The 21,210-nt window shown below is 38.8% G+C and overlaps 1 protein-coding gene across 1 annotated transcript in view; it reads left to right on the forward strand.

Moving 5' to 3' along the window:
- The window catches only part of FBXO10 (F-box protein 10), a 77,136-nt gene extending 57,239 nt beyond the window's left edge, over positions 1-19,897 (forward strand). Inside the window, exons 6-11 of the mRNA XM_031937060.1 lie at positions 657-727; positions 3,908-4,060; positions 10,395-10,670; positions 13,526-13,836; positions 15,443-15,621; positions 17,992-19,897. Coding sequence (XP_031792920.1) covers positions 657-727; positions 3,908-4,060; positions 10,395-10,670; positions 13,526-13,836; positions 15,443-15,621; positions 17,992-18,169 — 1,168 coding nt within the window. The 3' untranslated portion in view covers positions 18,170-19,897. The remainder of the gene's footprint in view (positions 1-656; positions 728-3,907; positions 4,061-10,394; positions 10,671-13,525; positions 13,837-15,442; positions 15,622-17,991) is intronic.
- Positions 19,898-21,210: the final 1,313 nt, after the last annotated feature.

Genomic DNA, 21,210 nt, shown 5'->3' on the forward strand with positions numbered 1-21,210 from the left:
CTGTGTTATATGCTACCAGCATATAGAAGGAAATTCTGATTAATGAATAAAAGTAGTTAAGGACCACCCCTAAGTGTAAAATCAGAAAGATTGCCAGCACAATCTGGCAGGTGGCTCCCATAACAAGTAGCTTTAAAAAAAATCTTTATTCTCAAAGAATCAAAATCATCCAAAGAATGTTTTATGCTGGTATCATTTTTGGTTCATCAGGAAAAGAAATAGTATTTGGAATTTATTTCAGTTTTGCCCATAAATTTATTTTGTCTAGTGGTTCTTGTTCTCTCTCTGTTTCTGTCTGTCTTGCTCTGTCTCTCTCTGTGTTTCTGTCTGCCTCTCTCTCTCTCCCTCTTTCTCTCTCTCTCTCTCTCTTTCTCTCTCTCTCTCTCTCTCTCTCTCTCTCTCTCTCTCTCTCTCTCTCTCTCTCTCTCTCTCTCTCTCTCTCTCTCTGTCTCTGTCTCTCTCTCTCTCTCTGTCTCTCCTCTCTCTCCCTCTTTCTCTCTCTCTGTCTCTCTATCTCCCTCTCTTCCTCCTTTCCTCCCTTCTTCCATTCCTCCCTTCCTCCCTTCCTCCCTCCCTTTCTTTTTTTGTTTTGCCTTTTATAAAATGTTATTTGGACCATGAGCTGATTGCTTGATTTTTCTCTCCTTCCCTTTTAGTGGAAACCACATTTTCCAAGGTCTTGCTGCTGGCATAGCAGTAAATGAGAATGGAAGAGGACAAATAACAGGTAGGAAAGTAAAGCTGCCTTATTCCAGGGGATAACTCTCAAAATACTGCCTCATTTCACTTTGAGGTAGTATATACTTGAAAATGTAGTTGAGTTCAACAATCTCATTCCGGAATGTGAGTAATCCCCTCTCTAATATTCACAACTCTCATTTCTGTAGCACTTTATAGGTTACAAATAAAGGCCACAATCACCCTATGGAGTTGAGAGTACAAGCTTTAGTGTCCTTATCTTATAGATGAGGGAACTGAGGCTCAGAGAATTTAAACCAGAGCTTCTTAAACTTCTTCCAATCATGACCCCTTTTTGCCAAAGAAATTTTTATAGGACCCTGCGTATATAGGTGTCTATCTAATATAGGTTTTTATAAGGAAAATGTCTTGCCAACCTTCAAACACACCATAAAATCTGAGCTACGATTAGTTCTCCTAATTGTTTTCTTCCTTAAAACCAGCTGAGAAGTTTTCAGTGAAAGGACACTCAGGAAAAGAATCTCCTGCTTGAGTCACAAACAAGTAGACAAGCATTTAAATGAAATTGAATTTTAAACTGCTATTCTTAAATAGAATTGTTTTAAAGAATGGTAGCAGTGTTGTTCTCAATATGGTTCCTACCAGTTCCCAGTAACTCCACTTGCTTAGTTGAGACCACAGAATTTATTGACAGCTGAACTTCATGTTTTGTGCAGCCTTGCAGGGACCCAGAGGAAAGTCAGACATATTCAGCTTCCTTTGGTGTCCTTGACATTGTAGACGCTTTGTAACTGGCCATAAAAAGTTCATCCTTTATAGAATGGAGTCATGTCCACATCGGCCAATTATCTCTGTCCTGTTCTTTGATCACAGTCTGCACATCTGTGTGTATGGGGGGGAGGGGAGGTGGATAAAGAGGGGAGCTGGACAAGAGCTTCTGAATGAATCCATGGGAGATTAGCCCCAGAGCAGGAAAAACTAGAGAGCTCATACTGCCTGTCCAAAGCATCATTGGTCCTGGTCATTTACAAGTACAAGATGGGTCCCCTTTCTAAGTCCCATGGTAGAGAAGAAAAAGTAAAAACCTTCTTCATAACAGAAAAGGATTCTTAGCCAATTCACTGTACTATCTTATCTTTATTTCTACAGTGTCCCAGCTTCTCATCACTTTGGTTATGGGACTTAATTTGGCTGCTCCTGGAATACTTTTACTCATTGAACAAAAACATTATTATTATTATTATTATTATTATTATTATTAAACTGTGTCTGGATGGCATCCAAGCTCCATTATTTTCCTCCCATCTCTATTCTGTACTTATTTTCAAGCAACAAGACTGTTCTCCCCCTTCCTTGATTTACTACTTGTTAACACTTGCCAATTTCACGTCATTTTCTTTTCCCAAACTTCTTTACTTTTCAGAACATATATTAATGATTTTTGGACCTTTCCCTAGTGCTAGCTAATTCATAGGCCCAATCCACACCTGTGGTAGAGTCTTTCTACTTTGGCTTAATCCTGGGCAAGGTGGTACCTTCAAAAGAACAGATCAGTGAATGAAATTGCTGGCTTCTAATATAGTTCATTTCTGAAGTCACTTTTTCTGAATTCTACTCAGCATAGTTCCCAGGCAGACTAGCACAGGCCTAGGTGTGAAAAAGAAAACTCAGAATTTGTTCACCTTCTAAAGCAAGAGTTGGTTCTTAACCTGGAATCTATATACTTATTTTTAAATATATAATTGGTTTCTTTGTAATCTTATCTATTTTATTCTAAACATTTAAAAACATTCTTCTAAGAAAGAGTTAATAAGTTTCATCAGACTGCTGAAGGGTCAAAAAAAGAAAGGAAAGAAGATAAGCAGTAATTAAATATTTACTATGAGCCAGATATTATTCTAAGCACTTTGTAAATATCTCATTTTATCCTTATAAAATCCTGAGAGGTTGTTGCTATTATTATCTCCATTGTAGAAATTAAACGACTTACTCAGTTTCACATAGCTAGTGAAAACCTGAGATCAAATTTGAACTCGGGTGTTCCTGACTACAAGTTTAGCATTCCAACCACTGTGCCATCTGTCTTGATTCCATGATCTTTTAAACAAAGACTCAGATATAATGACAGTTACATTTTCAAAACATTACAGATTTGTTTCCCCCATCATACAAGGTGTCCCAAAAGATTTAGTGCAGTAATAAGCTTTAATAGTTGTATAGAGGGGGGAAAACAATATGATAATGTCAATAGTAACAGTGGAAAGATAATTATGAAGAGCTGCACTGATAGTATTAAATGTAATTAAAGTTAATCATTGAATACATAGCAGCCCTTTACTCAGATTTTCAGATGTGATGACCAAAGTAGATTTAGAATTATAGAATTGTTGAATTTTAGAACTGAATGGGACTTGAGAATATGGTCTAATTATACTAATTAAATTGTCCTAAATCTTTTATATGATATGACTTAAAAGTATGACTTAAAAATTCTCATTAAAAGAAAATTTAGAAACATGGAATTATATTAAAAACTATTTCGGTTTTCTCTGTGTTCTGCTTCTAAAAACCTGACATAACTAGTTCTTTAGAAATTGAACTGAGAGAAAATGCTCATTAGCACCAAGAAGACAATAATAGGGTAAGACACTAGGAGTAATTTATTTTTTAGCTCAACAGACATAATGACTCTTAAAAACAATTACAATATAACTATCTGTTTTTACTGGATCTGTTTGCCCTGGGTCTTGTTAGAATTCTCCACAATACCTCACTCTCCACCCTTTCTCTGGCAGTTGGTTATAGAAGAGATTCTTTGTATCTTTGGTTCAAGTTAGGACTTTGAAATGAGGGAATAGATCACACACTTAAACATTTTTATGTTTCGGACCCTTTTAGTTGTCTGGTCGAACCTGCTCAGAATAACGATCATAGATATTTTATCATCCCACTTTGTATGTGTGTAAATTTAGCATAACTGAATCCCAGAACTTCAAGGGACCTCGAAGATCATGTAGTCTAAAATTCATTTTATGGTTGAATAAACTAAGACACAGAAGGGATGAGAATAAGCCAGAGTATCTGTGACAATTATATAGTTGACTAGATTTCTCATTCTCATTTCTATTATCTATTTTTGTTAGATTATTTGAGGCCTTCTGACAGACTGATTATGCTCAGGGAATTTCTTTTATACCCCTCACTTTAGAAAACGTCATACGTGAAAATCACTGGGGTGGTGCAGATATTCGTCGAGGAGGTGATCCTGTTCTCAGAAGCAACCTTATTTGCTTTGGCTATTCAGATGGTGTGGTTGTAGGAGAACAGGGAAAAGGACTGATTGAAGGAAATACTATATATGGTAAGAAAAAAAATCTTAAATGAGCTATAATGGAGTCTACCTAGGGGTCTGCTAATAAATGTTTAACAACCAGTTCTCAAAAAAAAAAAAAATTGTATATGACACACTTTGGGCTTTTTTAAAAAAATGTTTCCCTTCCTCCCAATTACATATTAGAACAATTTTTATATTTGATTTTTTAAAAAAAAGTATTGAGTTCCAAATGCCTTCCTCCTTCCCCACCCAACAGTAGTAAGTAATCAAATATCAGTTATACATTTGCAGTTATGTAAAACATTTCCATATTAATTATTAAGTACAAAAAGACTTAAATAAGAAAATGAAAGAAAAAAGTGAAAAATAGCATGTTTCAATTTATATTTAAACAATAACAGTTCTTTCTCTGGAGGTGGATAGTATGCTTCATCATTATTTCTTTGAGATTGTCTTGGAGTATTGTATTGATGAGAAGAAAGAACTAAGTCATTCACAGTTCTTCATCAAACAGCATTACTGTTACTATGTACAATATTTTCCTGCTTCTGTTTATTCTACTTTGCATCAGTTCATGTAAGTCTTTTCAGGTTTTTCTGAAATCATCTTGTTTGTAATTTCTTTTAGCACTCCATCACAATCATATTTACATTTTGTTTAGGCATTCCACAATTGATAGCCTTTGATTTATAATTCTTAGCCACCACAAAAAGTGATGCTACAAATATTTTTGTACAAATAGAATCTTCCCCTCCCCACTTTTTTTTGGATGTCTTTGAGACACAGACCGATAGTAGTATTGCTGGATTAAATAATATGCACAATTTTATAGCTCTTTGGGCATAGTTCCAAATTGCTCTCCAGAACAATTGGATCAGAAAGTTTAATTTGTGTTATTAACTGTTAGGATTCTTACAAGGTGCTAAGTCAGTTATCTAATTTAGCATGGTGTTTAACAGTTCTCTAGTTCACTAATGTATTTAGTACTTATTAGAGTTCACACCTTTAAGAGAGTATATATAAGCTAGGAGCCTCAACCAGGATTCAGTCCAGGACATTCAGAAGTCAGAAAGGACAAGCCCACTCTCGAAGGAGGAGATGGATTCATTCCAACTTCCACCTTTGTGCTGGCTGGAGACATTCGGAGGGAGCTAGAGGCTGAAGTTGGCAGAGGCAAAGCACTAGTGGCAGAAGCTCTCAGAACCAAGGAGAGAGATAGGCCTCTAAGAAAACTAAGGAAGGAGACAAGATTTGAAAGTAAAGGATTTGGGCCTTAACTCCTGGCTGCATTTGGGGTGATTACACAGAACTGAAAGGAAGGCTGCCTCCAGAAGCCCCCCTCAAGAAACCTGCTCACAGAGAACATTACACTTTAGAGAAGAACATTACAATTAACATTTTCTCCCTCGCTTTCTTAAAATCTAGACAAAACATTAAATCAAATCTTGATTTGTAGGATTTTCCAGCTTCTGGGATGAAGGTGCTCATCTAGAAAATTTAACAGTTCACTCTATTGAGCCTGAATAAGCTGGCTCTAGCACACCCTTTTTAATGTATTGCCCCCATTTTTACCCTACTTCTGTGCCTTTTGTGAAAAACTCTCTTAATACTAGCACAGTATCCAAAATGAGGTGGATGATCAATCCACAGAGTATCCTGTGCTTCCCCGTTAGGTGCTTCCCACTTTAGAAAGTATAGTAACAAGATAGACTAGTTTCAGAGAAGGGGAATACAGTGATAACTTGGAAGAACTTGAGACATGAGTCCTAAGAGGAGAAGACTTGAAGAGAACATTATCAGCATTTTCATGTAATGTTCTCTTCTCTAGAATATAATGTTCTCTGGGAGCAGATTTCTTCTGGAGTTTCTGGAGGCAGCCTTAGTTTCAGTTCAAAGTAATAATCACCTCAAATGCAGCCAGCTGATAAAGTCTAGTCCTTTATTGTCTCTTCCAAAATAGCCCGGTAATCTTTCTTTGGTTCTGAGAACTCTTGTTGCTTGTCCTTTGCCTCTGCCAGCTTCAGCCTCCAGCTGTCTCTGAATGCTTCATTCTGCCCAACTGAATCCTGGCTTCTCAATCTCCCAAAAGTCTCTAGTTGGCTTGTGGGAGCTCCTTATATATGATCTCTTAAAGGTGTGAACTCAAAGGTTGACTCCTCCTCCAAGAGTGGGATTGTGGGAACTGTGACTTGTGAATCTTCTCCACTGAACTTGTGAATCTCCTGGACTTGTGAATCTCCCAGAGTGCCTATCAATTCCAGTGATTTAGCACCTTGTAAGAATCCAAACATTTTCATATAATTGCAATGTCATCACATGACAAGATTAGATTTGTTCTGCATGTTATATACCTTCTAGATTTTTGTGATATCCTATATTAGAGCCTTAATTTTACATATAGTGAGATGTTTACTGTTATTTTGGGATGGGGTGGGGAGAGGGGAGGCAAAAAAGAGTATGACTGAGAAGTAACTGATATAAGAGAAATCCACAAAATATTATTAGAAGTTTAAAATATATGAGTCTTGAGAACCTTGCTAAATGACTTTTTCTAAAAGTCAGTGAAACACGTGACTACCTAGGTAGATATTCTTAGTTCATCACAATAACTACATTTTATATACTAGTACCTTTTTCTCTTTTTTTAAAAAAAATCTTTTTCATTTTCCCCAATTAGCAAACATTTATTTTCTCTCCCTCCTACTAAAAAAGAAGAAAAATATGAACATTTCTTTTTCAAAATGTATCACCATTATGATGGGTTTTACAAAACTACATCCAGAGAGATAGACCACAACAAACAAAAGTATTGGCAAATTTTGGGGATAAGTAGAATCAGATAGTCTGAGAAAGCTTCATGGAGTTTAGTGTATTTTTGAAGGCAAAGAGGGGCCTAGTTTGTTAGAAAGGAAGAGGTTAGTGTTTAACCTTTGGAGGTTGAGAATCAGTCAGCGATATTAATTAAGCAACTGTTATATGACAGGGACTGTGCTCAGAGCTGAGGTACAAATACAAAGAATAGAACAATCCCTCTTCTCAAAGAGCTTAAGTGTTTTGATGAGGGAAATAAATATACACATAGGTATATACAATTAGTACAAAGAGAATAAAAACAAATATAAATGTGTTAAATAAAATGATAAAGAGGGGCAATAATAGGAAAAAATTAGGAAAGATTTCATATTGAATGTAATGTTTGAACTGGAGATTTTTTTTGGTTTGATTTGGTTTGGTATTATAGTATCCTTAATTTTTTAATTCTGCATAAATATTACCATGTGTATACAAATAGTTTAAAATAACTACAATGTTAAAAAAAGTACAATGGTATTTTAAATACAAAATAACTTGTTTTGTGGGAAAATATATTTATATCTCTACAGATGGCTCATCTTTTCCAAATAATAGATAAAATTAACTATAGAATCTTCAAAACAAGTTAATTTTTAATTTAAACTATTCCAGGAAAAATTGAGCCTTAATACGTCACAAAAGTTATCTCTTTGTGATAGATTGTATCTAGTTTCATAGTTTTGAGTTTTTATTATGTCTTACACATTAGTTATAGTTTGGAGACATTCTTACTTTAACATGATAGGAAACCAATTATTAAAATAGTTACATATTACTTGCCACTCTTTAAAAATATCAACTGCTTGCCTTATTCTTTTGGCAATTTATTTTTTGTACATGGGAAGTGTCTTTATTCTTACAAACAAAAACCTTTATTCTTACAAAAACCTTGGCTTTCATATTACACACAAAACTTAAGCTGAGTCTTAAAGGAAAGAGTAATTCTAAGAAGCAAAAGTGAGGAGGAGTATATTCCCAGCATAGAGATGGCCTGCACAAAAGCATGTGGACAGGAGATGGAGAAATAGAAAAAAAGACAGGCAGCGTTACCAAGAGAATTGAGAGAGTGATGGTCAGGGAGGCTAGGAAGATAGATTTGGACCAAGTGGTGTAGGGCTTTAAAAGCTAAATGAAGGTGTTTATGAGGATGAATGAGAAACCTTATTTAAAAACAAGACATCTAAGATGCTGAAGATATATAGATAGCTAGGAGACTTGAAGGTTAGTCTCTTAAGTCATTTGCATGGATATGTTCCACATTGATTTTCTTTTTCTTTTTTTTCATTCTGACATTTTACTGCAGCATTTTAAAGATGTTTTAACATTATCCCTAACTGGTTTTCCTGGAGATATAAATAAAACTGAGCATCTTGTCAGAAATACTGATCATAATCCATACTTATTTTTATTACTAACTAGTGCCTCCTTTTTGAGAGGCAGAAAGGAAATGGGGGGGAGCAGCGAGGGAAGGAGAAAGAGAGGGGGGAGAGGGGAGGAAGGGGAAAGGGAAGAGGGAGAGAAAAGGAGAAAGGGAGTGAGAGGAGATGAGGAGGGGTGGAAGAAAGAGAGAGGGAAAACAAGAGAGAGGAAAGAAGGTAGGAAAGAAAAAAGGTAAGTATGAAGGAAGGAAAATCTCTGTAAGAAGATGTTTTCATATGAGATGTGGGGATGAAGAAAGATTTTAAAGTATATCAAATAAATGTGGAAATATGTTTAGAAAAAATACCTATTTTGGTTTAACCTATATTGGATTACTTGTTGTTTAAGGGGAGGAGGAAAGTGAGGAGAGAGAGAGAGAAAAATTTGGAACACAAGGTTTTGCAAAGGTGAATGTTGAAAACTATTTTTGCATGTGTTTTGAAAAATAAAAAGGTGCTATTATAAAAACTAAAATGAAATAGATATTTCCAAAATAAAATCATAAACTAGGTTGAGAATGATTGAAACCCAAAATAGCACAATATGATTTTTTTATTTTTGGATTTTTCACTTTTGGTTTTGTTTTCCAAGAACAAAGTGAAATTAATTTTAAAAAAAAGGTCTTATTAAACCTGGTTTTCCTTCAGATGTTGTGAAGGAGATCAGAAGCAAAGAAAATGATCAGATATATGTGAAGAGCAGAGAGAGCACCAAGCTTCATGGATCTCTTTGATTTCAGGGCTGCAGTAATGTGTATAGAAATATATGACTAATTTGCCACTGTATTTAGTAGAATCTCTGCAAGGAATTGTTGAGCTGGAAGGAAGAATCTGGCCGTTACTTAAAAGGGCCTTTAAAAAAAATCCCTACTCATAGTTCAAAACCTGATTTTGAATGATCAGCAGAAGGATTACAGATTGATGCCATTACCACACTTTTAAAGATTGCAAAGTGGTTTCTGCTTTCCAGCACATTCTCTTATTTTTGCCTTTCAAAAAACTTATGAGGTAAGTTTTATAGATATTATTATCCCCATTTCACAGGAAATCAAATACTTTGCAGTTCCCTTCTTTGGAAAGGCCTGTATATAAATATAGAATTGTTTCAGGCATGGAAACAAAGGATCTTAAAACTAGAAGAAACCTTAAAGTCTATCTTATTTGGAAAATGTGGAACAGATTGGTTAAAAAAAAGATTCTAATCCTGATTTTGCTATTAATTCTCTCTATGTGACCTTGGACAACCCAATAAACCTCAGTTCTATCACTTATAAGTTGGGACTACTTCCTTTTCATACTCCCTGGGTATCATGAAAATAAAAATGAGAGTCTATATACACATACATCCATTTACACACTTTTTTTGAAAGGAGAAAATGCTATTTAAATATAAGATCTTATTTTTACTAAAATTCAGATGTTTAATGTTCATCTCTTAAAAAATCATAAGCAGTTATAGTGGCTGCAAAAGTAGCTGCCTATATTCCTATTCCTTGTCTTTTACAAATTGGAATTTTTTGAAGTTCCTGTGATTCCATTTTATTCAGTTCTATTTAGAATAAGCACACACTAACTTTCAAAGTGTCATACGTTATGATGCTTTTGCCTGTATCTCAATGCATGGAGAAATGAAAAGCAATAGAAATTACAAGATCTGTGGCAGATGAGGAAGAGCTAAATCACTTAATGTTTAATCTCTGTGTTGGCAGAAAAGCACAGGTCCCTATTAGGAGCTTTTGGCATCTCATTGGAAGAAAAAATGAGATTTTTAAGTTTAAATCAGAAAGCCATTTACCTGGACCATATTTTCATAACTTCCCATAGAAAAAAATTCACTGAGTATATTACACCCTCAACACAGCTTAATGTGGGAAGTTGTTGAGGTGAACTATGTATATTCAAGAACTTTGGGGATTTCTTCTTTCCTTTTTCCCCCCAATTTTCATCAGATGGCTTGGCAATACTGTCAGAGGACCTCATGGTATAAAAAAATGGCCCTTCATCTTTCCTCTTCCTCACTTCTGCCTAAATTCCTTAAGTAATAAGATGTGGTATGAAGTCCCATTCATTTCCATGCTCTGATCTCCTAGGAAATAAAGGCTGCGGCATGTGGATTATGTCCTCAAGCCTCCCACACATCACAAGCAACCAGATTGCCCATAATAGCATCTATGGGGTGGCTGTGTTTTGTCAGAAGGATGATGCTAATGATTACCTCATTAGCCAAGGAAGCAATGAAAATTTCAATGATGAAGGTGAAGCTTCCAACTGGGAAAATGAACTGGATGGTGAAGACGACCACTTCTCCTCCCGGCGGCCAATTAGCGTGGCTCTCATTGAGTCTAACAGTATTAACCACAATGGAGGTGAGTGTCTGAAAACCGTAAGACTGGAAAGAAGTGGAGTTTACAGCCCCACTTTTCTAATATGCCAAAAAAAAAAAAAAGAAAATTTCCCACAGAAATTGGCTCATAGGCTAGTAAACTAAGCTCCAGTTTGAGATACAGAATTCTAGATAACATAGTGGATAGTGTTCATATCCTGCTTCAGCCATTAACTGTGGGATATGTCATTTATTTCTCTCAACTTCAGTTTTCTCATCTATAAAATGTGGGTAAGAATAAGTACTTGCCCCACAGGATAAGTTGAGGATTTAATGAGAAAACATGGAATATTTTACTAATCTTAAAGTGCCATATAAATACTAGCCATCGTTACTATTATTATTATCACTAATAATAATAAGGCACGATAGTAAAACAACAAAAAAAAATGCCCTCCTTAAATTTTCAGCATCTACCAGTAGAAGAATAAGTTATGTGTAGGGAATAAACTGACCCTGGGAGATACCTAGCCATCCAGATGGATGAGAAAGACAAAGACTTCCTACTCTCTTCTTCCTAATCTCACTGGAATTCCTGGCTCAGACTGGAAAAAAAAATCAATAAATAAGCATTTACTTGCCTACTTTGTGCTAGGCACGCTGCTAAACTCTGGGGATGAGGCAAAAGACAGATCATGTCCTCAAGATGATCACACTCTAATAGAGGAAACAAACAAATATATATAAAGCAAACCATATACCTGGGTAGCTATGTGTGCAGTGGATAGAGTGCCTGACCTAAAGTCAGGAAGAACCAAGTTTAAATCCAGCCTCAGACACTTACTAACTGGGTGATCCAGGCAAATCACTTAATCTTGTTTGCTTCCTTTCCTTATCTGTAAAATGAACTGGAAAAGGAAATGGCAAACCAATCCTGTGTATTTACCAAAACAGAACTACAAGAGGGATCATAAAGAGTTGGATATAACTGAAATAACAAGAGTGGGAAGGCCCTGGAATTAAGAGGGGATAGGAAAGGCTTTTTTCTAGAAGCTGAGAATTTAATTGGGACTTAAGGGAAAAAAGACTATAAGGCGCCTCAGGGTTGGTATCTAGTCCTCTTCTCCCCTAATCCCCCACCTTGCCCAGTCTGAATTATTGTCCTCAGTTTCATTCTTAAATAACTTCTGCAGGTTTTTGGTTCACTGCCAAGCCTGCTTCTTTGCTAAGTAAGTCAGATGCTTTCTCCCTTACTCCAGAATGTGCACTTCAAAACCCATATGGCATCATCAATTTTTTAAAAACCCATTTGAGTGAAACAAAGTCTTCAGATGTGGCTGCAGTGATTTCCTCACACTGTGTGCCTTTCCTCCTCATCCAAGAGGCTGGGCCAGTTGAGTAAACAAATAAGCAAACCACAGGAAAAATAAGTGCCTTCTCTCCCTCAAATCCACATGGATCCCACCCTAACTTTGGGCTCATGTTTTATGGCCAGAGGGAGGACGCAGATTGGGCAGGAGTGACCGACTGACCCCTGGAACCTCCTAACCCTTCATGTCTCCTTCAATGACAGAAGGGTTTTCCTTTTGTTTTTTCTACTTCAACTAACAGAGCTGGCAAGAACCTGAGGAAACACGATCCAGAGGAAAGAGTGCCACACGTGGAGTTAGAGGACATAGAGGAGGAGCACCTCTCCTGCTCACTCCCTGTATGACTTTGACCTCTCTGTACCTATTTCCTCATCTGTCAGATAAGGGAATTGGATTGGATGATCTTTGAGGTCCCCCCAGCTCTGAATCTGTGATTCTATGATTTTCTCCAAAATCATTGTCTTAAGATAGTCTCCTAATAATTGACTTTTATGGGTCCCCAGAAATTGAGGGATTGTTAGATTCACATGACTGTCCAGGCTGATGGAGGCCAGCACTGTTAGTGCTAGTACACACAAGGTGCACCTAATGTCTCAACTGCATAAAAGAGAAATTAAATCTCAGGGAAGAATTGGGAAGCAGAATTTTCAGTCCCATGGTCAAAGAGCCAACCAAGAAATTAGAAACATTCCCCTTCTCTCCCAACTTGAGCATGAAAGCAAAGTCTCCAGAGTCCCAGAAGGACAGTATTCAGCCCTACCATAAAGAAGGCCCAAACGCACTCAACCCAAAGCTACCACTTCAGTTTTTCTTTAAAGAGAGACTATTGATTCAGTTCAACAAGCATTTATTAAATGCTTCCCATGTGCTAGATATTCAGCCATGTGCCAAGGAGTCAGAGGCAAAGGTGAGAGAATTCCTCTGCTCAAAGGCTCATTTATTCTGCTTGGGGGGGAGGGAGGAAGAGGATACAGCCTCCAACCCCATCGGCACACATGACATGATCCTAACTGAAACATTCTAGCTGTTTTATGGCTCTCCTTCAGCTATACTTAGGCTTGCTTATTCAGTATTATAGCAATATGGGGGGAAAGTATAAAACTGGGGGTAAAAAACACAATCTAGCATTTATATAGCACTTTAAGGTTTTCAAAACACTTTACAAATATTATCTCATTTGAGTCTTGGGACAATCCTGGGAAGTAGATAAACTATTATCCCCATTTTACTGATGAGGAAACTTGAGACAAATGTGACTTTCCCAGAGTCCCATCGACAGTAATTTCATAAGAAAGAATTTGAACTAGGGTCTTCCTGACTCCAGATCCAGCTCTCTCTCCATTGAAGCATCTCACAATATTCTTTCTTTATTGCATATTTAAAGGATTTGTTCTTTAAATTCTGTGTCGATTTGTGTACTATATTCTGAATTGTACAGAGTGAGCTCTTATTATCTCTTTGGTTAGAAGAAGGCTCATTCCTGCATGATCCTGTGACTGATGCACTGGAATATTTTTCTCTCCTCTAGCTGCTGGGCTGTATGTCAAGAGCAATGAAGCTCTGAATGTTATTGCCAACGTTATCATCGCCAACCAGGAGAGCGGGTTGGCTGTGTTGCAGAGTACCCAGCTTACCCGGATCGCCAACAATAGCATCTCCTGCAACTATCTTGGCGGGGTCCTTGTTGAGTCGGAGTGCAGAGTGGAGCTTCGTGGAAATGGCATCTATGACAACAGGGGCCCTGGGGTCTCCTCCAAGGGAGACGGGACCATCCTAGAAAATGACATCATTGGCAATCAGGGCTGTGGGCTACAGTTACTGCAGGCAGCAAACATGAAGGCATGTGTCTCCTTTGCCAGGGCATCCTCTGATACTGGGTCTACTCCCCTGAGTAGGTAAAGCTGTACTTATATAACAGGAAGGACAGTTTGCTGAGAGGAGAGACCTCTTTCACTAGAAATGCAGATTCAGCAGGCAGGATGGGAAGAAGTCTTCCCTAAATTTTCCTTTTTTCTTTTCCTTTTTTTTTTTTTTTCTTTTCTCTTTTTCACTTTCTGGACTTGGGCTTTTTATTTTGTGATTTGTTTTTCATTATCTTCCTTAATGCTAGTGCCTTTTTTTGATTATCTCCAATCTACATAGTTGTTTGGATCTTGTTTCATCCATTAAACTGTCAACTCCTTACAAACCTTTCAATAAATAGCTTTGGCCCCAGATCACAAGGGATCACCTTTAAAAAAAAAATACTAATAATTTTCCCCCAGTTACATGTTAAAAAAAAAAAACAACTTTTTTGGTTATGCATGTACATTCATTTTTTTAAAACATATTTCCTTATGAATCATGTTGGGAGAGAAAACTCAGAACAAAAGGGAAAAACCACAAGAGAAAAAAAAAAGACAAAGAAATAAAAGTGAACATTAGCATATGTTGATTTGCATTCAGTCTCCATAATTCTCTGTCTGGATGCAGATGGTGTTTTCCATCTAAAGTTTTTGGGATTGCCTTGGATCACTGAACCAAGTCTATCATAGTTGATCATCATACATTCTTTGTACTGCTGTGCAGTGTTTTCTGGTTCTGCTTGTTTTGTTCAGCATCAGTGCAGACCTTTCTAAAATCAGCCTGTTTATCATTTTTTATAGAACAATACTTACTTTCATATCCCCTGATTTATTCAAGCCATTCTGAATCTACTCATTTTCCAATTTTTTTGCCACCACAAAAAAAAACAACAAAAACAACAAAAAAAAAAAAACATTTCCCTCTTTTATGGTTTCTTTGGAGCATCCCCTTTTCCTCGATGCCATTTCTAATAATCTCTTCACCCTTAAGTATTCTCTCTTCTTCCTCAATTTATCTAAAACTTGAAAGGCTTTATCCCTGCCTTGTGGGAGGCCTGTTTAGAGAGCTCATCTTGGTAAGACCATGAATCCTTGAAGTATTTAAACAAGAAGTCTTTAAGATATTTAAAGACCTAAGACATATCAGAAACAAAAGTGGTTAAGAATCCTAAGATTATAGGTATAGAGCAGAAAGAGGTCATCGATTCCAATCCTCCCACTTTGGAAATGAAGAGACTAAAGTCACAGAAAAGTCACACAGCTAGTCTGTATCTTAAAGCAGGATTTGAATTCAATTCTTCCTGATTATAAGTGCACCACCTCCATACTGCCCCATGCTGACTTTTCAAAGAGCTCCTTTCCCAAGTTCCACCAGGAGAAGAGCACAGAGAACCAGCTTATTTGAGCAGAATTTATTTGGGGAAGGCATCGTGTCCAGAAAGATGAGAGGGGGGTGAAATTCAGCAGCCACCTCCTTTATCCTTCCCTGAATCGTGCCCCTTGGGCCACAATAACCTGACTTGTCCTGCTGGTCCTGGTTAAGTGTGTGACTTTGCGGTTCTTACCTGTTTATGAGGTTTGGATTTTGGTTGTTTTCTCAGATCACCAAGAACAGGATCCACTCCTTCCGTGATTATGGAATTGTAATGCTTGACCATGTCAAAGGCCTGGTGCAGGAAAATATGATCTTTCAAGGGAAGGCCAAAAAGACCATTTTGCAGCAGGTTTCCAATCTTGAAGACTGTTTAGTACAAAACAACAAGCTTTTGGCTTTCAAAAAGTAAGTCATTGCCACTTTGTGGTGGCCTACACAGAAACTAATCCATTGGGACCAGAATAGCTTGAGCAGCTTTAACTTCCAGCAGAGAGGAGAACTTGGCCAGTGGATTGATTTGTTTTCTTAGCTATACAAAGTGAGTGTTAAGTTGTTTTTTTTTTTTTAAGTCTGTGAGTAAAACTTTTTTTTTTTTAACAGTTTTTATCTCATACTTGGGGGTCTAGGATGAAACCTTTGTACCCCATAATGGCCAGATTGGAACCATTAGTTACATAGTAGATTTTGCCTGTTTTCTTGCTGTTGTTTTTAAAGAGGAAAGGAAAAAAGTTGGCAAGAATCTGTTTGCCTTCCTGATGAGAATTATGACCCATAAATTGTTATATAGCTCAAACAAGATGATGGATGATGGATGATTGATGTTATATGTATGATGTCTAGAAATTGATATATAAATGTACAGCATTATGATTTTTTTAAAATTAGATTTAGGATTTTGGCACTCAAGTCTAATTCAGTGCAGATTTATTTTTCTGTAATAATATAGATCTGTAGCATCTCTGTGATTTAGTCTTAGAGTTGCCTGGGATGCTAAAAAGTTAAATGACTTACCCAGCCAGCTGGTGTCAAAATTGAAATTTGAACCCAGTCTAATTCATCACCATACTTCTTCTCATAAGATAATATCATCATCATCATCATCAATCATCTAATTCTTATCTTTTTAAATAGGGTCCAGATAGAAACAGTTCTGGGATAAGTCACTATTTTTAAAACAATCAGATATTTATTTTTTTTTAATATTTAAGTTTGAAAAATTTTGAGTTTTAAAACCCCTCCCTTTCTTCTACCCCAAGTCACTTACTATCTTGGTGTTATTTTATATTTAATGTAATGCAATGTTATGAGTTTAGGACAGCTAGTAGTGCCATAGTGCACAGAGTACAGGACCTGGAGTCAGGAAGACTCATCTTCCTGAGTTCAAATTTGACTTACACACAATTACTAGCTGTGTGACCCTGGTCAAGTCACTTGATCCCATTTTACCATAGTCTCCTTCTCTGTAAAATGAGCTGGAGAAAGAAATGTTAACCACTCCAGTATTTCTGCCAAGAAAACCCCACATGGGGTCAAAATTGAACAACAAGAGTGGAGTCTTACTAGGGCTAGTCTCTGGTATTCAACAAGCATGTACATCCAGGATGTCTGAGCTGGCCCAGCAAAGCTCCCCTGCCTCTGAGTGGCCCACTGCAGTCCATTAACTGGACCTCAGAGCCTTCTGGGAGCCCTTTGTAGCCTTCCGGTACTCAGGTGCCAACAGATGGTGTTAGCGGCCTGAGCCCTTAGCCCCCGAGCCCCTCACAAAAAGGGTTCCATTCTCTTTTAAGGAAAAATTAGAACTTTTATGAAGGTTGGAAATTAAGTTATTGCTCCCACTACATACAGATTATTGGACAAGTGGATATAATAACTGTTTTTTGTGGTTGAATAGCATTAGTTAGAATTAAGCTCATCCTTGGGAGGCTCATTAAAAGCATCCTCAGTGCAACTTCAGGAGCAAACAAAACAACAGGGATATGTGTTTTAATTGTGATCTCTCTATTGTGAAAGCTTTTCATTTTGTGCGCTTAAAGATAATGGGTATTTTACATTAAGATGACTGTTCTTCTCACTGCTCACCAGTAAAGTCTTTTTCTAATGACCCATTGTGTGAACAGGGTGACCAGATCTCAAACTTATGCCAGTGGTGATCTTAGACTGGTGACAGACTATACTGATTATCTGTTGCCTAAGCTAAGGGCAGAGAGACTTTTCCCCAAGTTAGCTACCAGTTGATGAATTTTTAAACCACTGCCTACATAATTGCAGAGGCTGCTTTCACTGATGAAATCCCAGACCAATTAATTTTTCTAAGAAGCAGGGTAATACACCAACCAACTCTAGACATACAAGGAGGCAAATTAGTCATATGCCTTTGGTTCTCCCTATTTTTTATCTTTTCACTATCTCAAGTCATAGTCCTTTATGCTTCTGTGGCAAGTCACCTAACCTCTCAGTTTCCTCATCTGTAAAAATAGGGGATAAAACAGGGATAAAATAATTAGGGGATAAAACTAGGCATACTTAAGATCCCTTACAACTTTTCATCTATGATGAGTTTTCTTATGTGCTTATAATTTGTATTAGTCACCTGTGTGCCTATCTTAACTCTCCTTACTAAAATGCACTCCCTGAAGACTGTTTGTGGTTACATGACACAGAGAGTGCTGTGAGAATTCACTGAAGCTCTTCATGCAAAAAATGAAGGTTTTGGCTTTTGTTCCCTGATCTCCACCACCTCTGGGAACTCACCCCATGTGTCTTTGGCCCTTACAGGTCTGACGTCCCCTGGAAGTTAGAGAATCCCCCTGCAAGACCTCACATTGAAGAAACCACAAGAAGCATCTCCACAGCCCACCATAGTCAAAAGGTGGCGAATGTGACGACGAGGATAGCCACCCGAGTGGAAGGCAGATGTCCCAACAGCCGCAGCATCTTGTGTACCATCCTGTGACCCTGCCTCAGCATCTCCTATTGTCCCTCCTTCAAACTCAGGTCTAGGCTGACCACGTGGTCCCTGTAGCATCCCTGAGTGCTCACTCTGCCCAGGAACGGAGTGAGGGATGGGCTGCACGGGAGAAAGCCATTGGGGTTGGGGGGTTTATTTGCCTCTGCCTAGTCCTGTGGGGAGAAATTAACACCAGCAAGTGTAAGTCATCCAGGCTTGCTGGGAATAGTGCCTGATAGAATATCGAGGCATATTTTTCTTTTTCTCTGGAAGCTGGTACAGGATTTAGTGTGGAAGAGCCCAGGGAATAGGATTGAACTATTCTTTGAAGAGGTGAATGTAGTTTGTGGGTTTCCCATTATTGAGATTCTGTTAGCAGATCCAAGAATGCAAGGGCAAGACCAAATGGCCATTATGGCTTTGTGAAAAGGGGGGAAAGTATTTTTGAGGGATTGTAATAAGAGGCATCATTTCAAGTCAAGAGATCTGGGATTGAATTCTGACTGTCAGTTACTAGTTGTGTGACTGGTCCAGTCACTTAACCACTGATGAATGGGCTTCGACTTTCCTCATCTATAGAAGGAGAAGATTTGGATTTCTGACAGTCTTTCCATCCCCAAAATCGGGAGATCCTGTGAGTTTGTGGAGAACTGTTTGCTGGGCAGATGCGCACTTCAGCCTTTCCATAGTGACTGACATCCGAGGGCATGTCGCCCCAGGGGTCCAGACCAAAGCCTGGCTCTGACAAGATTCAGTTTCTTCTCCCCAGAGTTGGTCTGGCAGCCCCAGCCAGTCCTCAGGAAGCGCATCAGCCCCGGCAAACGTCTTGGTGCCCACTGGGTACAGGACACTATGCCCAACACTGAAGACAGAGAGGTCCTGGTTGCAGCCCCAGCGTTTAAGGGGGCAACCTGGCCCTCTGCAGGCTCCCCCAACACTGACCAGAGTGGGAGCCCTGAGACCGAGACACCAAACCCATCTTGTTCTCCGGGCCCCCCACTCTGCTTCCCCCGGCAGGCACTCCTGGAGATTCCCTTCTGGAGCACAGGCTCCGTGGCTCCGGCCCCGCTGTCAAGGCTTTGATTGCATTCCCAGAGCAGGCCGTGTCTGCTGTCCAAGAACAAGCCTTAGCTAAGTGTGCACGGTACAGCCAGCTAACTTCCTGGCCCGCACGCTCTCAGAGCCAGCACCCATTCAGACAAACTCTATACAAATGCATCTTAGACAATCAGAGCCAAGGGGATGGGGGAATCTCACCCTGCGTTGCTCCTTTGATCCCAGAGGGCCATGGGGCCATGGAGGCAGGTCTGCAGGCCCAGAGGCTGAGCCCCCTAGGGCTTACCACTGACGGAAAGCTCTTCGTCCCCAGATCCCAGGACTCTGATAGCTCCATCTCACCATCAGGCGGCTCCGGGGCTTCTGGGACAAGCAAGGCGGAGTTTTGGAGGGGGCCGCATTGCCTGCACCGTGGCTCTCCTCGTGGGGTGGGAGAGGCAGAAGGAGAATTCCTGTGGAAGGGAATGAGGTCGGAGGCTGAGAGGGCACAGAAATGCTGGTGTCCCAAGTACTCTTGATCTGTGCTCATTTCTTTGGTAGAAATGTTCCACATGGAACTGATGGGCACCCTTTTTAAGTTGTACAATGTGCAGCATTTCCTATTTTTAAAGAAAAATCATTTGTATGTGAAAATATAATGAAAAGACATAATGGAAAAATAAAGTATATTTTTAAAAAATATAATGGGTTTCTCCTGAGTTTTCCTTAGCTCCATATAGACACCAATGACAATAATAGCCATACTGGCTATTATTCATTTATTCATTATCACCATCATTCACTATCATTCATATTATTCAATAGCCATACTGGCTAGTATATTCATATACTGCTTATTTTTGTACCAGGCACTATGCCTAGTTTTATCCCCTTTGATCTTCACAACAATCCTGCAGGTACTAGGCAAGACGCTCTTACTATCTCCATTTTACAGATAAGGAAACTGAGATAAATAGGGTAAATGATTTGTCCGGGTCTGAAGCTGCATTTGAACCTGAGGCCTTCCTTATTTACTCCAGGCCTAGCGCTCCATCCCATTCTGTCTAATTAGATTTTACAAACTGCTAAATGTAATCACAATCCTGCTCTCAGAATGGATATCTTTTATAGAAGAAAGGGGAGAAGCACTTAGCCCATTCAGGAGAGGGTGAGAAATGGGAGATCCAGAGAGCAGAGTAACCTGTCTCCTTTCTCCCAACCTGATATCCGTCCCCAGGCCTCGGCAGGTAGTCCCCTGGGGGCAGCCACCTGTCCCTACCAACCCTAAGCAACTCTCTGCTGACCTCTGAACCTCTGTCACTGGGTTGTAAATCCCCCGGCTCCCAGCTCAGATTTTGCCAGAATATAGTAATCTGATTCCTCATTTGTCCCTGTCACATTCTACCTGGCAACATACGGGCTTTTGGAAATCGGATTATAGCTCTCTATCAGTTTCTCATTTCGTTGAATAGAATTTACTATTGGATAAGTGATAGGAATCTTCTCCAAAGGTGGGTTAGACTATATGCTTCTGAGAAATCTAAAATTTTAGTCTGAAATTCTGTTAATGCAATCGGGACCAATGAGGGCTTCTCTCACTCTCAGCCTGGGCTCATTAACGGCGTTCATATTGATTTGGTCGGGGAGAGGGAAACCTATTTATATACAGATTTATGCATTAGGACTTGAGGGGGGAGAGTGCAGAGCCTGGAGTTGGGAAGGGCTTGTTTTTCTGAGTTCATATCTGGCCTCAGACACGAAGGGACCCCGAATGAATGAAAAAAAAAACCTTATTTGCCGCAGCTAGAAAAGGACATGCCAGATCACACTAGGACCTCTGCCAGGAAGATCCCCAAGGGGTCACAGAGTCGGACACAATTGAAATGACCAGCGACAACTCAAGCATTTGTGGGCTGTACCTGGTGCTCGGGGATTCACAACACTTCAAAAAATAATAACACACCGACGGGCTGAATTATGGTAGAAAAAAAGACCCTACACAGGGATTCGAG

Source organism: Sarcophilus harrisii, chromosome 1 (assembly GCF_902635505.1).
Source record: "Sarcophilus harrisii chromosome 1, mSarHar1.11, whole genome shotgun sequence".
NCBI classification, from domain to species: Eukaryota; Metazoa; Chordata; class Mammalia; order Dasyuromorphia; family Dasyuridae; genus Sarcophilus; species Sarcophilus harrisii.